The sequence below is a fragment of the Sus scrofa genome, chromosome 12, assembly GCF_054392235.1.
Source record: "Sus scrofa isolate SSC_HxYL_T2T_F1_AM1 chromosome 12, Sscrofa_HxYL_maternal_Yorkshire_Landrace_v2.0, whole genome shotgun sequence".
NCBI lineage: Eukaryota > Metazoa > Chordata > Mammalia > Artiodactyla > Suidae > Sus > Sus scrofa.
Genome location: NC_139394.1, coordinates 53,598,285 through 53,613,580, shown reverse-complemented (window position 1 = coordinate 53,613,580; position 15,296 = coordinate 53,598,285). Strand labels below are relative to the sequence as shown.

General features: G+C 42.5%; 1 protein-coding gene and 1 long non-coding RNA gene across 2 annotated transcripts; one reads left to right on the top strand and one right to left on the bottom strand.

Moving 5' to 3' along the window:
- Nucleotides 1-7,123: 7,123 nt before the first annotated feature.
- LOC146398329 (uncharacterized) lies at nucleotides 7,124-9,829 on the bottom strand. Its single transcript, XR_014821702.1, has 2 exons — nucleotides 7,881-9,829; nucleotides 7,124-7,548 (listed from the first exon to the last, which is right to left on the bottom strand). It is a non-coding gene; the product is annotated as an uncharacterized LOC146398329 (long non-coding RNA).
- On the top strand, nucleotides 7,124-12,514 carry LOC146398328 (olfactory receptor 1A1-like). The gene is made up of 2 exons (XM_084985630.1): nucleotides 7,124-7,213; nucleotides 8,068-12,514. The coding sequence occupies exon 2, from the start codon at nucleotides 8,983-8,985 to the stop codon at nucleotides 10,231-10,233; it is 1,251 nt and encodes a 416-aa protein (XP_084841756.1). The 5' UTR covers nucleotides 7,124-7,213; nucleotides 8,068-8,982; the 3' UTR covers nucleotides 10,234-12,514.
- The last annotated feature ends 2,782 nt before the right edge of the window (nucleotides 12,515-15,296 follow it).

Here is a 15,296-nt window from a genome sequence, read left to right as displayed (position 1 = left end):
GAAACCACAGGCCTCACCATGGCCCTCTGCAGAAACTTAGTGACCGCTCTGCCACAAGAGGGGCTAAGGCAGAGCATACAACCATCAATCAGGGTTCGTATAAAGGTGACAGGTACATGAAGCCGACTAGATAACATTTAGGTATTTTCTAGCTCTAAGAATCTGAAAATGTAGCAGAGCCACCATCCGCATGCTAGGTAAAATATAATGACCAGCATGACGCCCCTCTATCAAATGGTAGAGGAACGATGATAAAACACAAGTATTATTCTCGGCCACACTTAAAACCAGAAAGACTTCCCAAGGGGTGGTTCCAAGTTTGTGCTGAAGCAGAATAGGGCCCACATTCTAACAAATGAGATAGAATAGCTCCGCCCAGCACATGGACCCTGGAGGCCTAGTCTCTGGGAAACCATCTCGCCCAGCTTTCCTTCAAGGAGAACTCTAGGCACAATCACTCTTGAGAGCCACTCTGTCCCCTCAGGCACAGCTATAGCTCTCACCAGTTTTCTGACTTTGGCCTGAATATAAGGACCTGCAGGAGTCATGCCTCAGGACTTTATAACCTGGTAAATAGTCACCTCGTTTTCTCTGCTAAAACACACTCTACTTCCAGGAAGCTAGAGTCCTCAACTTGAAGCCCCGTTTGGGACAGACTCTTTTGCCTTTTCTGCTCTACCGCTGGGAAAACTTGGACTCTTCTTTGCAAACCATCCCAGTCCTGGCTCCCCTGCCTCAGGGACACAGAGCCAAAGACTTGCTCTCTAGGCCGTTGACTAGCACTTTTCCCAGCATGCCTGCCCTCCAAAAGGCATGCTCACAAATGCTACATCAGACGCTGTTTAGTTTCCCATTCATGGAAGAGGCATGAAGGCCACAGAACCAGGACTCTTTTGGACTGCATCTGCGTGGACTCCCCAGTAGGAGCTGCATGTGTTGGGGAACAGACTCTATGTCAGACACATCAAGAGACAGATAGCCAGCAACAAACACAACAGGCATCCTCTTTTCTGACCCTCACAAAATTTCCAAGAGGTAAGTAGAATTATTCTCATGGTATCACCTGGAATATAGTGAACTGAATCACCCAAGATCGCACACAGAGATTGGCAAAACTAGGACTCCAGCTTGGCCTGAATTCAGAAAGCAAGGTTCTAAGATCAGAAAGTCAAAAGGCAAGGAAGAGACGAGAGAGAGACAGAAAAAATCCCTTCTTTTCTGATACGTTGTTATCCGGGTTCTTGTCCGTGAAAATAGGATCAGAAAGGGGTGCTTCTGATTTGGTCTTCTCAGGTCTGAGCTCTTTCTAATTCCTGAACTCTGTGTGTGTGTGTGTCTGTGTGTGTGTCTGTGTGTACACAAGCTTACACAAATCTACTGTCTTAGAGCGGAGCTACCAAACCAACTTACACGTCCACAGTCAGTGGTGCATGCTAACAGGCCCCTGTACAAAATGATGTTATTTTATTGTCTAAGCACGGATGGCTTCAACTATTAGGGAGGGAATCTGGAAACACTCAGAGGACATTTTGTGGCCTTGTCTGCTCCCTTCATGCCATAGGGTGGCTTTCTGTACTTGTGTCCCTGAAAAACTGTCTCAACTCCTGCAACGGATATCGCAGAGCACCAGCACTTCCCAGGAAGGCTGTGTTAGTGGCCGGCACAGCCTGGGACCCCTGGCTTCTCTCCAGTAAATGCGAGGCTCCCATTCTGTCTCTAGCATGTACGTTGATGCACCTCCTGCTCCTCTTCTCGGAAGGATAAGTTTTCCCCACCTCTTTCTTCGGGGTTTCTAGAGAAATCATCTCTCCTCATCATGACGCCCTATACCTCACACTTCCTATCCTCGAGGCCCTCTGCTCAGAAACCTCTCCTCTCTGGTTCTCTTTCTTCACTTCTGCAAGTATTACACCAACCTCACATCATTTTCTGGTGCTACATGTTTTTGCATTCTTCTCTTATCATTTCATAAGATTTAACAGGTGGCGATTACCAGAAGGAGCTGAAAGATTGGGGAACATTCATTGAATGACCAAAAGATCTACGATATTTACTAGCTAATGATGGAAACGCTGGTGCTGAGGTAGAAAGTGGGGACAGAAAATACCACAGCTGAAAGAGGGGTGGAGTTTTATCGCAGAGGAAACGGAAGAAAATAAGGGCGTGAATATACAGATGCATCTACACTGCTCTTCTCAGGTTTTGGAGGAAAAGAACAGGATGGAAGTAGGTGTATTGAAGTGATGCCCTGGGGCAGATGTTGAGGGAGGATTCTCTCTCTCTCTCGTGGGTTTGTTTCTCAGTGAACAGGGACATGACGCCTAGGTTTCTCAGAGAGTATTGGTGTGGGAGGTACGGTGGATTTGAGGGGAATGGCAAAGATTTTGATGAACTGCCATGGATAAGGGGGAGAGTGAGGCTTGTCAAAATGTGTTGAGGATCCAAAAGGAATTGATCATCATAACTTCTAGCCTACATTTGTATGATTCCTCCACCGTGCCCTGGCTGTGCAGGAAGAGAGAAATTAAAACATGGACAGATTTTCTCAGGCTTGAGGTTTTGCTGGAAGCCTGCAATGCCTTGGATGCCTGCGGGTGCGAGAGGAGAGAACCCAAACTGGGCTGACAACGTGAAATGCAAGACAGAGCTTAGAGGCTGGAGATGACCCTTGGATCAAAGAGCAGTTATACACAAAATGAGTGAGCTGGGAGGGGCATGGACACTTAAATAATGTGAGCCAAAACAGTGTGAAGTAAAGTAGCTTAAACAAAGCCTATTTGCATCCACTAAGTTTTTCTTCCTCTAGCCTGAATCTCTTCTCCATTGCATTTTTCTTCTCTCCCAGCATCATATATTGCCCAAGGACCACTCTTCCTAGTGTAAATGCCGGTTTCTTTCCTCAACCCATTTACACACAAGACTCTATCTCCTCCCTTTAGTGACAATGGACGTGACCCACCCAGGCCCATTGCCACATTCTGTACACAGTTATCTCCAGACCTTGAAATCTTTATGTTAAATTTAATTCTTTATTTTAACGTTGTTAAAAGTCAGAGAGACAAAGAAAATAATGTACCAAGAAGTCTTCCTCTAGATTTAACAGGATAATATATGCTCCACATTTCTTAAGAAATAATACACTTGAAACTCTTCTGGTGCCTATCCAAAATCTTCTTTTTCCCACTATCCTCCCAGAGGCAACAGCCATGCTAGAATGCGTAATATACTCCCATTCGGGATGTAAACTTTTACCGCATAGACATGCATTATTTTATATGCTAAAATGTGCTTGTACTGTGTGATGCACCTTACGTTTTATAGCAACTATTTTTCCATCGCATTGTGATTTTTAAAAATTATTCCATGTTCACAATCATTTTAATCGTTGTACAGAATTCAATCGTAAGACAACTCCACAGTGATTATTCGTTTCTAAGTTTTCTGTATGACAATATATATCCTTCTGGAATGCATGTGTTAGAGGCCTCTAGGGCCAAACACGAAGTAGAATGTAAGAACTGTCAGCTTACCTAGATGTGGGATAACTGTTCTCCTAATGGTAACAGAAAAATTTCCATTTCTTCCCTAACATTTGCAACTGTCTGACTTTATATCTGCTCCAGAGGTAAAGGGTTTTTTTATTTCCCCAATACATTATTTTTTCCCTACTGTACAGCATGGTGACCCAGTTACACATATATGTATACAGGATTTTTAACTGAATTTTGTTTTAATTTGGTTGAACATCTCTTCTGTTGGTTACTGTTCATACCGGTTCCTTCTTCTGTGACTTGGCTATTCAAGCCTGCTTCCTATTATTTCCTCCTGGATTTTTCGTCTTTCCTTATTAGTGTGTAGGAATCTTCTGTACTCTGAATACTAAGCCTTTGTTATGTGATTATGTGAGCAGCACATACTTCTTCCAATCCACGATTTGTCTCTCCCCTTTCTTTACCCTCTGTTTCACACACATGCTTTCAAGTTGCCAAATTTTACATTTTTGCTTCTGTGTTGTAAATTTTGTGCCTGGTTAAAAAAATCATATTCTATCCTGATACTATAAACACTTTTCTTCTAAAGCTTCTGAAGTTTTGCTTTTTACATTTATTAGAAATGTTTCTGTATTATTCTTATGTTTTGGTGTCTAAGAGTCCCAAACAGCCAGTCCAACCGTGCCCTAGCTATTTCGAAGCCTACCCACGTCATGTACCAATTTCTAACAAATAGAAATGCATTTACATGGATATTTCAAATTTCTGTTTGTAATAGAATTTTGTTTGTAGGCTCTCCAGAATGTTACATAGATGTATTTGTCAGTTCCTGTGTCAGTACTAATCCAAGGTAGGAAGGGCCAGAGGAAGTCATTCCCCCTTAACAGCACTATTAAGTATACAAATGAATTCCTCTGGCCCTTCCTACCTTGGATTCTTTTCCCAATGTATTCTTTTTCCTCAAATTGTCTTGGCTCTTCTTGTCTCTTTATGCTCCCATACGAATTTAACTAAGCTTACTAAGTTCCATGCTTGGGAAAAACTTCTGGTGTTTTATTTAGGATCACAATGATTTCCTAGATTAATAGACTGGTGGAGAGTTGACATTTTTATAATAGTGAGTTCTCCATTAATATTGCTCACCTCCACATTTTCTAGGTATTCTTTCTGCCACTCAGTAAAATTTAGTCATTTTTTCTAGTTTTATTGATATAGAGTTGACCTACAGCACTGCATAAGTTTAAGGTATACGGCATAACGATTTGAGTTACATGTATTGTGAAATGATGATTTTACAATATTTAAAGTCAGTCTTGGACCTCGTTTGTTAGGGGTACTTCTAGATTTCTAATGTCTGCTGGCACTGGGGATAGAGAGTCTTTTTTTTTTTTTCTTTTCTTTTTGCCATTTCTTGGGCCACTCCCGAGGCACATGGAGGTTCCCAGGCTAGGGGTCTAATCGGAGCTGTACCTGCCAGCCTATGCCAGAGCCACAGCAATACAGGATCGAGCCACGTCTGCAACCTACACCACAGTTCACGGCAACGCCGGATCCCTAAACCACTGAGCAAGGCCAGGGATGGAACCCGCAACCTCATGGTTCCTAGTTGGATTCGTTAAGCACTGCGCCACAATGGGAATGCCTAGAGAGTCTTTTTTAAAAAGCAATTTATTTTTGCTTGATATAGGAACATTATGGATTTTTTAAATATCAATTTATACCACACGTATATGCTCAAACGTCTGAATTATCTAGAAAGCCTCTTTGATTTTCTTTGAAAGCAATCACATTTTCAATGAATTCTATCCATTTTGTTCTTTCCAAATCTTATATGGCCAGTTTTTGGTGCTATTTTCATAAATAGGATCACGCTTTAACTGTTTTACAGTGGGATTCAAATCAAATTTCCTGCTTCATGCAGATTTGTGGCCACATTTTATCCAGGGGTCATTAACACCCCAGATCCCAGCCTTTGGACCTAATTCCTACTTGAAACCCCAAGGGTCCGTCGCAGCATCAGCTCTGGTTTACAGCTCTTGTTCTGAGTGTGCTTTTTGTTTCTCATACCTGCATAGTCCCATTTCTTTCTTTTAGGTTTAGGTATGCATTTTTAATCACTTATCACATTTATTCATAATTTCTATGTGTTTTAATTGGAATGGGACCTGGTGGCATTAGCTAAGGCTGCCGTGTTGCCAGAAGCCCCTCCTCTAAAATATTTCATTACCGTATAAGCTAACCATAGTCTCTGAACCCTCTGGTTTTACTGAACCCTCTCAACTCTGAGAGATTATGATTTCACGTGGACATAGGGAAAGTCATTCAAGAGAGAAAATCGAACTCATCTAGGTGTAGAGATGAAAAAGTGTGTCATACTTGAGGGAAATATAATTTTATCTGCTTTCCCTGTGCCTAGCAATTCCCATGTGTACTATAAAAAACACTCAGAGTTGGTGAGTGACTATCACACACTGAATCAATTATTGAGTAGAGGTCTTTTTAGAAAAATTAGTGAATTGCTTGGGATAGTCCAGACTACAGTAACAAATAATGACAAAGTGCACAAGGGTTTAGGAGGTCCCATCGTCGCTCAGCAGAAACAAATCCGAATAGGAACCATGAGGTTGCAGGTTCGGTCCCTGGCCTTGCTCAGTGGGTTACGGATCCAATGCTGCCATGAGCTATGGTGTAGGTTGCAGATGTGGCTTGGATCTGACGTGGCTGTGGCTGTGGCTATGGCTATGGCATAGGCCAGCAGCTACAGCTTGGAATCGACCCTTAGCCTGGGAACCTCCACGTGTCATGGGTGCAGCCCTTAGAAAGAAACAAAGAAAGAAAGAAAGAAAGAAAGAAAGAAAGACAGACAGACAGACAGACAGACAGACAGAAAGAAAGAAAGAAAGAAAGAAAGAAAGAAAGAAAGAAAAAGTGCACAAGGGGTTAAATAGGGTAAATTTTGTTTCTTTCTTCTGTAACAGCAGGTATCCTTGGTGGATGATAGTTTTCCTGAGGACATAAGCTCATTCCTCCATGAGACTTTGGATGGGTAACTCCAACATCCCATTCAAAGTCTCCTGGATATTTCATTTAGTTTGCACGACAATAAATAGTGTGGAGGAAGCCTGGTACCATAAACATAATCTCCATCTAAGTTTTCTGAACTTTGGTCTTCACAATTCATCCTTTAAAATTATTTTCCTCTATTTTCACAGAGAGGAATCCAGCTGACTTAGCACTCTGTACCAAACGTACAGTCTATCCTTTTCCTGCCTAGTACTAAACCATCCATGTCATATACGAATTTCTGATAAATATTTGATCTGTTTCTAAGCACTCTAGACTGCTATACAGACCTATTTGCTTGCCCCCATGCCAGGACCACTTCACTCTTTGAATCATTATGACAACTGACAAGTCAGGTCCTTCCTCCTTATTCTCATCCTAACACTATATTCTTGGTTCTTTATTCTCCTACATGAAGTTTTGGATCAGTTTACTAAGTATCATCTTTTAAAGAAATATGTGGTATTTTGACTAGCATTGCATTGAATTCATAAAATAATTGTAGGTGAATTGATGTTTCTATAATATTATCTCCCTGGTTTTAGGTATTTATTTTTTGTTCAGTAAAATTTTGTTATTTTTGCAACCAGACTGGACTTTTTTTTAATTTTTTTTTTGTCTTTTTGCCATTTCTTGGGCCGCTCCCGTGGCATATGGAGGTTCCCAGGCTAGGGGTCAAATTGGAGCTATAGCCACCAGCCTACACCAGAGCCACAGCAACACGCGATCCGAGCCGTGTATGCAACCTGCACGACAGCTCATGGCAACACCGGATCATTAACGCACTGAGCAAGGGCAGGGACCGAACCCGCAACCTCATGGTTCCTAGTCGGATTCATTAACCACTATGCCATGACGGGAAATCTGGATTTTTTAAAAAAGAATTATTTCCATATTTCTTAAAATTTATCTTGCTCTTGTGAATGGGGATTCTTTATTTATTTACTTTTGGTCTTTTCTAGGGCCGCACCTGTGGCTTGTGGAGGTTCCCAGGCTAGGGGTCTAATCTGAGCTGCTGCTGCTGGCCTGCACCACAGCACAGCAACACAGGATCAGAGCTGCATCTGTGACCTACACCACATAAAATAAACCTGGATATAATTCAAGAACTGGGAGTTCCCTTTCGCAGCACAAATGAATCCAACTAGTAACCATGAGGTGGCAGGATTGATCCCTGGCCTCGCTCAGTGGGTTAAGGATCTGGCATTGCCGTGAGCTATGGTGTAGTTCACAGACATGGTTCAGAACCTTCGTTGCTGTGGCTGTGGTGTAAGCCAGCAGCTGTAGCCCAACTCAACCCCTAGCCTGGGAGCCTCCATATGCCACAGGTACAGCTCCCCCCCCCAAAAAAAAAAATCAAGAACAATTGACTGTGTGTGTGTATACCCACATATACATATAATGAACAATATTTCAAAATAATCCCTCTCTAAGAGATAATAAATAAACACGATATCGTTCTCCTCCTCACAAAAGGGTGTCATCTACTTAGATTGGATGTGCAGGGTGTGAGGTTTGGTCAGATATGTTTGCATGATGACGAATGAGGAAATGTAGGAAAAAGAGATCAAACCAACAGATATAGAAGTTAGATTCTACTAGGCAGTAACTGACGCCACAGTGAAGTTGGGTGAGTCACTGTAGGAGATATTGTTTCTAATATGAGATGAGATCAAAGAGAAAAACATCATGATTATACATATTTCAGAGTTGGGAATGTAGATGAAGCCTATCAAATGTGACTGTTTACCTAAAAAATGAGATACCCAGCAAGTAAACTCACTGTTATCCTTTTGCTATAACCCAACCTCAGTGGTCTTCATAACTGGCAATCTTCTGACACCAGGCTGGACAACTATTAACATTCTGGACTCTGGGTTCATTCTGAGTTTTGTCCGTGGAACAATTCTAATTGTCCAGGGTGTTCCTTGTGCTAACTATCCCTTGCACTGGAGTTTTTCTCAAAGACTCCAAACTACTGTCCTTTCCTTTTCATATTTATTAAGATTAGCATGTGATTCGAGCTTCTCTGTGAAGTTCTAAGGTCCTTGAGAGTAGACGTTGCCGTATTTGAATAAATGAATGAATACATTGTATTTTCCCATACTTATGACTTTGTGTCAAGGTCTAACAAAGCTTCTAGTGTGTCAAATATAGACTTTAACTATTTGTAAAATAATTCTACCCTAGGTGTTTGGGGGATGGTGCTAGGGTTGGGTAGGATGGGCACCTATGATTCAAGATTGTTCACTTCTTAGAAAGAGTGTCTAGAGCTAACTGTTGATTATTCCCCATGACCTATAGGGATTTTTTTTAGCCCAAATGTATTGCCTACCTCAGGATTTAGTAAACCCCGGATTGACACAGCAACGACAGGAATGAAAAATGGTGGCTGAAGAAGATCATTCTACACAGTACTGCACTACTCATGCTGGATTCCTCTCCCCTTCCTGCTCAAAGATCCATGGGAGAAGGCAACCAGTCCTCCAACCTGGATTTCATCCTCCTGGGAGTTAGTGGTCAGAAGGAACAGGAAAACCTCTTCTTCACCCTCCTCCTATTCATTTACCCCATCACACTGATCGGAAACCTGCTCATCATCCTGGCCATTCACTGTGACGTTCGCCTTCACAACCCCATGTATTTTCTCCTGGTCAGCCTCTCCTTTGTCGACATCTTCTTCTCCTCTGTAACCATCCCAAAGGCTCTCGCCAACCATCTCTTAGGTACCAAAGCCATCTCCTTTGGGGGATGCCTAACACAGATGTGTTTCATGCTGGCGTTGGCAAACACAGATAGCTACATCCTGGCTGCTATGGCATATGATCGTGCCGTGGCCATCACCCGCCCACTTCATTACACAACAATCATGAGCCCACGGGCTTGTGTCCTCTTAGTTGTTGGGTCTTGGGTGATGGGAAATGTCAATGCTGTCCCCCACACTCTGCTCACGGCTCGTCTGTCCTTCTGTGCAAACAAGGAAGTGGCCAACTTCTACTGCGACATTGCCTCTTTGCTCAAGCTGTCCTGTTCCGACATCCACTTCAATGTGAAGATGATGTACCTAGGGGCTAGTGTTTTCTCCGTGCCATTACTATGCATCGTCATCTCCTATGTTCGGGTCTTTTCCATGGTCTTACGAGTTCCATCCACCAAGGGTGTGCGCAAAGCCTTCTCCACCTGTGGGTCCCACCTCACAGTTGTTTCTCTGTATTATGGGACAGTCATGGGCATGTACTTCCGTCCTCTGACGAAGTACCTAAATAGACATTTCTCTAAAGAACACATATGGATGGCAAAAAAAAAAAAAACACACATGAAAAGATATTCAGCATCACTAATTGTTAGAGAAATGCAAATCAAAACTACTATAAGGTACCACCTTACATCACCAGAATGGTCATCTTCAAAAATTCTACAAACAATACATGCTGGAGAGGGAGCGTGTGGAGAAAAGGGAACCCTCCTACACTATTTGCGGCAATGTAAATTGGTACAACCACTAGTTAAAAACACTGGGAAAGTTTCTCAAAACCTGAAAATAGAACTAGCATGTGATCCAGCAATCCTACTCCTTAGCATCTATCCAGAGAAAACCATAATTGGAAAAGACATATCCACTCCTATGTTCACTGCAGCACTATTTACAATAGTCAAGGCATGGAAGCAACCCAAATAGTCATTGACGAGAGGAATGGATAGAGATGTGGTACCCGCATGTAATGGAATATTACTTAGCCATTAAACAGAGTGGAACCATGCCATTGGCAACAAGATGGATGGACCTAGAGCTTATCATACTAAGTGAAGTTAGTCAGTGAAAGAGAATCATCACAGGAAATCACTTAGAGGTGGACTCTTAAAAAAGATATAAATGAACTTACTTGTAGACCAGAAACAGACTTACAGATTTTAAAGACAAATTTACTGTTACCAAAGGGGACAGGTGGGGTGGGGGCGGCGGGTGGACTGGGGGTTTGGGATTGGCATATGCACACTGTGGTGTATGGAATGACTGGCCAACAGGGACCTGCTACATAGCACAGGGAACTCTGCCCAATATTCTGGGACAATCCATATGGGGAACGAACCTGAAAAGGAATGGATGTGGGTATATGTATAAGTGGATCACTTTGTTGTACAGCAGAAATTATCGCAATGTGGTAAATCAACTCTACATCAAGACAAGTTGAAAACATGAAAAATAGGGAGTTCCCATCATGGTGCAGTGGAAACAAATATGACTAGGAATGATGAGGTTGCAGGTTCTATCCCTGGCCTCGCTCAGTGGGTTAAGGATCCCGCATGTCCATGAGCTGTGGTGTAGGTCGCAGAGGCAGGTTGGGTCTAGTGTTGCTGTGGCTGTGGTGTAGGACAGCAGCTACAGCTCTGATTGGACACCTAGCCTGGGAACCTCCAAATGCTGCGGGTGTGCGGAGGTTAAATAAAAAAGTCAAAAAAATAAAAAAGACATAAATCATGAAAAATAAACCTTATGAGTTAGAAGACATTCTATTATCAATTCATACACATCACTTCTCCCTTTGGCAAAGTGGCAGCAAAGTTCTTGGGTTCCTGTCCCCACTACGCTGCTGACGGGCAGAGTCAAGCTGAGAATGTCTGAGCCATGGTTTTTATTTACATAATGGAAAGAAAAAACTGTCTGCCTTGTTGCTGTCAGAGAGGGTGAGGATCATCGTACTTCATACTTTGAAGTCTATAAATCACTACCTGAATGTCAACTTGGGGGATTATTATATCGCCCCTACTTTGCTTGCAAACCTTGAGGGCAAGAGTTGTCCTAACGCTTCACTCGACTTCTACCAATGCTGGTCATTGAGGTGCAATCAATAAGTATTGGTGAAGGGAGAAGGAATGAATGTAAGTGAATAAGTGTGATCTGATAATGATGAGACAGGAACAGACTTGATTTCATTTCCCACCCATCCCACACCCGGTATGTTACAAGTCATTTTGGAACCATTCAGAAAACAGAAATTTTAATGAAGATACACAGACACAAAGGTGTACACTGAAAGTGGCTTAGAGGATAAAAGATAAATGCCGGAGTTCCTGTCATGGCTCAGTGGTAACACTTGACTAGTATCCATGAGGATGCGGGTTCAACCCCTGTGGTGTAAGCCAACAGCTCCAGCTCCAATTTGGACCCCTAGCCTGGGAACTTCCATATGCCATGAGTTCAGCCCTAATAAGACCAAAAAAAAAAAAAAAGATGAATGCTGCTGTAACTCAAAAGTTTTTAACTGCAAAAAGAAGTTATTTTCACTAGGGCTGGAGGAACAAAAGGGAAACGTGGTGTTACCAGAATCTAGGAATTCAGAAGAGGGATGACCACACATCTGAAGCTTAGATGTCTGAGAGGAGCTGCCAAGATGCTTCTACTTGGTCCCCACATACTTAAATGATGCAAACAGTCATTCATGGGGGGCTTGGGATGCTCAACAATTCTGCCTATTTTTTTTTTTTTTTTGGTTGATGTTATTTTTAGGAATCTTTCCTATTGGACGTGGAAACACAAACATATCCCAGATGTAGTTGTAGGCATGGGTCCTCCTGGAAGCCCTTTTTGTATTATCAGTAGAATGTCCTAATTGAGCTCAGTCACTCCACCCAGGAAAGAAATCCTTTTTTTTTTTTTTTTTTGATTTCCCTGAATGGCCCAGAGAGTTATGCTACAATTTTGTTGATCTTATCATAATAATATTAGCTGAAAATCTGTAAATTCCCAAAGATTATTATTGACAACTTTTTCATCAGATTATAAACAACCACAAAATACACATCGGGGAGCAGAAATAGATGGAACAAAAGTACATTAAAAATAAAGCACGACAAAAAAAAAAAAGGAAGAGAAAGATGAACATAGGATTCAGGCTGAGAGGATATTGAAGAAGAAAGACTCAAGGGGATGTACCATGTATTTGATATGGATTATCCCCAAAGTCCTAATTTTCAGGTTGGGTGGTAGATCAATGGGAACCTACAACATTTTCCCTTATGAATAGATAAATAGTGATGACAGGTTGGCACACAGGTAGAGATCAATAGGTAAAAATAAGGAGCTCATTATGATGCAGCAATACGTGTTTTTCTTTAATGAAGGATTGGACGGAGACACCAGTAAGAGACAGAGGGGATTGGTGAGACCAGGAGTTTAATTAGGTACATCAGAAAAATCTAGCGAGGGAGTGAGTGAAAATATAGACAAAGAGATTCGGTGTAAAAGAATGTGGACGTACAAACAATAGAATGTAGTAATTTTTATGATAATAAATGACAACTTTATTGATGATAATGGAGAAGAGAGTAATTAACGAAGAGCAGTTCCATCTTGGGCAGATTTTAAAAGTTCCCGTGGCACATTCTCATGGAAGAGAGTATTTAACCATAAGGATATGAAACTTGGCAGCAAAATTAACAGAGCATGAATCAGAGTGGAGGTGATAAGTAAAGTTTGGAGAAGATGAAATCACCTCAGAACGTCTGTCGAATGACTAAATTTCGGGAAAGGGGGCCAGAGTGGAGAATGAGGATTCTGGTAAGGGATGGGAGGAACCTGGCAATACTGACTTGACGTCCCTGTGAGTTAAGCTATGCGTCTCTCTCAGTACTCTATCCACCAAAGCACACAGCACAGTGTGTTTTTACTGTACTCTCATAACACTGTGGAGTGGGCAGGCAAACACTTGTTTCCAAAAAAAATGGAACGATGGCCCACACAAGGAAGAAAGTCCTGAGCACTAGAAAGGAAGTTCCAAATGTGCCACACAGTTTCAGAGAAAGTCGGTATTTCATTACATATCAAATATGCATGTGTGTACTTCACGTGCTTTTACTGCATCACATTCATTACGATCGCTTTCAATGTTCAAAAGAGCCCTGAAGAACAGACAATAGTAACCCTCTTTTCCAGACGAGAAAATAAACTCTCCAAAATGTGAAGTCACATATTTCACGTGCTTCAATCAGAAAGAGGCACGTGAGGATTTGAGCTCAGTTCTCTTCATGCCCAACGCATTCCCCTCACCTGACAGGAGATATCAGCACACAGGAGATATAAAATAACAGACAGACAGCTAGGTAAACTGGAATTGTGAACTAGCAGAAGACATGGCTAGTACTGGTAATGGTAATAGGTGAGCTATGGGACAGAGGTGGGAAACATGGGCTCACATAGACGTTATTGAACTTTGAAGGAGGAACGAGACGTGATCTTTCCTTTCGTTGCCCAATCTCATCATTATCATTCAGTCCAAGATCCAAGTGTCACTGAAGAGAATTCCAATTCCAAAAGGAAAAAAATGATAGTAACAAATCACAGCTCTCTTGCTCCATTTATGCCTCTGGTTTCCCAGGAAGTCATGAAAATTGTTCAGTGGTGTGGTATTGGGCCACAGGTTTGGGGAAAATAGGAGCAGAGAGAGTATTTCTTCTCTAAAATGGTGCTCTCCCAGGAGGACGTGGTCCAAGGGGGCAGCAGAGGAAGATTCTTCCAGCTCTGAAAATTGAGACTTAGCATTAACGTGCTAGAAAAGGAAAGTCTAACTTTCACTCTAACCTTTGTTGACATAAAACAAATAGACCCCCAGTTATTTCTCCAGGAAATAAAAGGGAAGCAGGCTATTCAGGATCAACAACGAATTATGATTCTGAGTCTGCAAACTCGTTAAGCCACAGTGCAGATGCCCCAGGCAGCAGGAAGAGGAGAACGATTTTAAAGAAGGGGTGAGGGGAGTTAAGAGGGCTATAGGAAACAAACAGTCCTTTGGAGGAAGTGAGATTTCAGTGGTGGCGTCTCATTGGCTGAGCTGTGACTATCTCTCATTGGCTGAGCCTTTGCCAGGTACCAGGAGAAAGTCTGCTTGCTGGGCTCTGCTATTGCAGTGGAGTGACAGGGATACCCCTTCTGGCCTCTTGATGCTGTCTTAATTGAGGGTTTTGTGTATTAATTTCTACACCTTCCTAGGTAGAATTCTAGGGAAAGAGGAAATAGAATTATTTTTACTTTCCGCAGTTAACACCAGAAAGACTTCCCTGCAGGCTGCAATCGAGATGAAGCGCTTGAGTGTACCCCAGGCTTTGAAGCTCCCGAGGGCTGGGCCCACTTTGTGCAGAATCAGATAGGGGCCCACATTCCAACAAAGAGGCTAGAATAGGTCAGCCCAGACCTTGGACCCTGGAGATGTACTCTGGGAAGCTTTCGTCCCCCTTTCCTTCTAGAGAAGAATTCTGAGAATAATTACTCTTGAGAACCATCGTGTTTCCAAAGGGCATAGCTGGAGCAGCATGTACTGAGTGTCAACAATTACTCTGACTATGCTCTGAATGAAGTCCTGGGGGAGTCATGTTTCAAGAGACTGCATACTTTGGGGAATAATTCCAAATGTTCGCTTTGCCATGACCACCTCGCTTCCTTAAAGAGGAAACTAGAATCCTCATCTTCAGGCCCCATCCAGGCAGCTCTTTCCACCCCTTCTGCTCCACAGTTGGGAAACTTTGGGCTTTTCTTTCCAAACCATCCCAAGCCTACCACCTTTCATGCAGGAACGGAGGATCTGCTCTCCCAAACTACTGCTGGCACTTTCTCCAGCACACCTACTTCCCAAGAGGCATTTTAACATGCACTAGACCAGTTGATTATAAACGTCCCCTTGTGGAAGAGGCCAGAAGGTCACAGGACCATGTTCCTTTTTGATAGCATCTGAGCCACCTCCCCAGGTA

What these genes read in the sequence shown, in the direction of transcription:
- LOC146398328 (XM_084985630.1), top strand. Translation starts at nt 8,983, where the DNA reads ATGCTGGATTCCTCTCCCCTTCCTGCTCAAAGATCCATGGGAGAAGGC.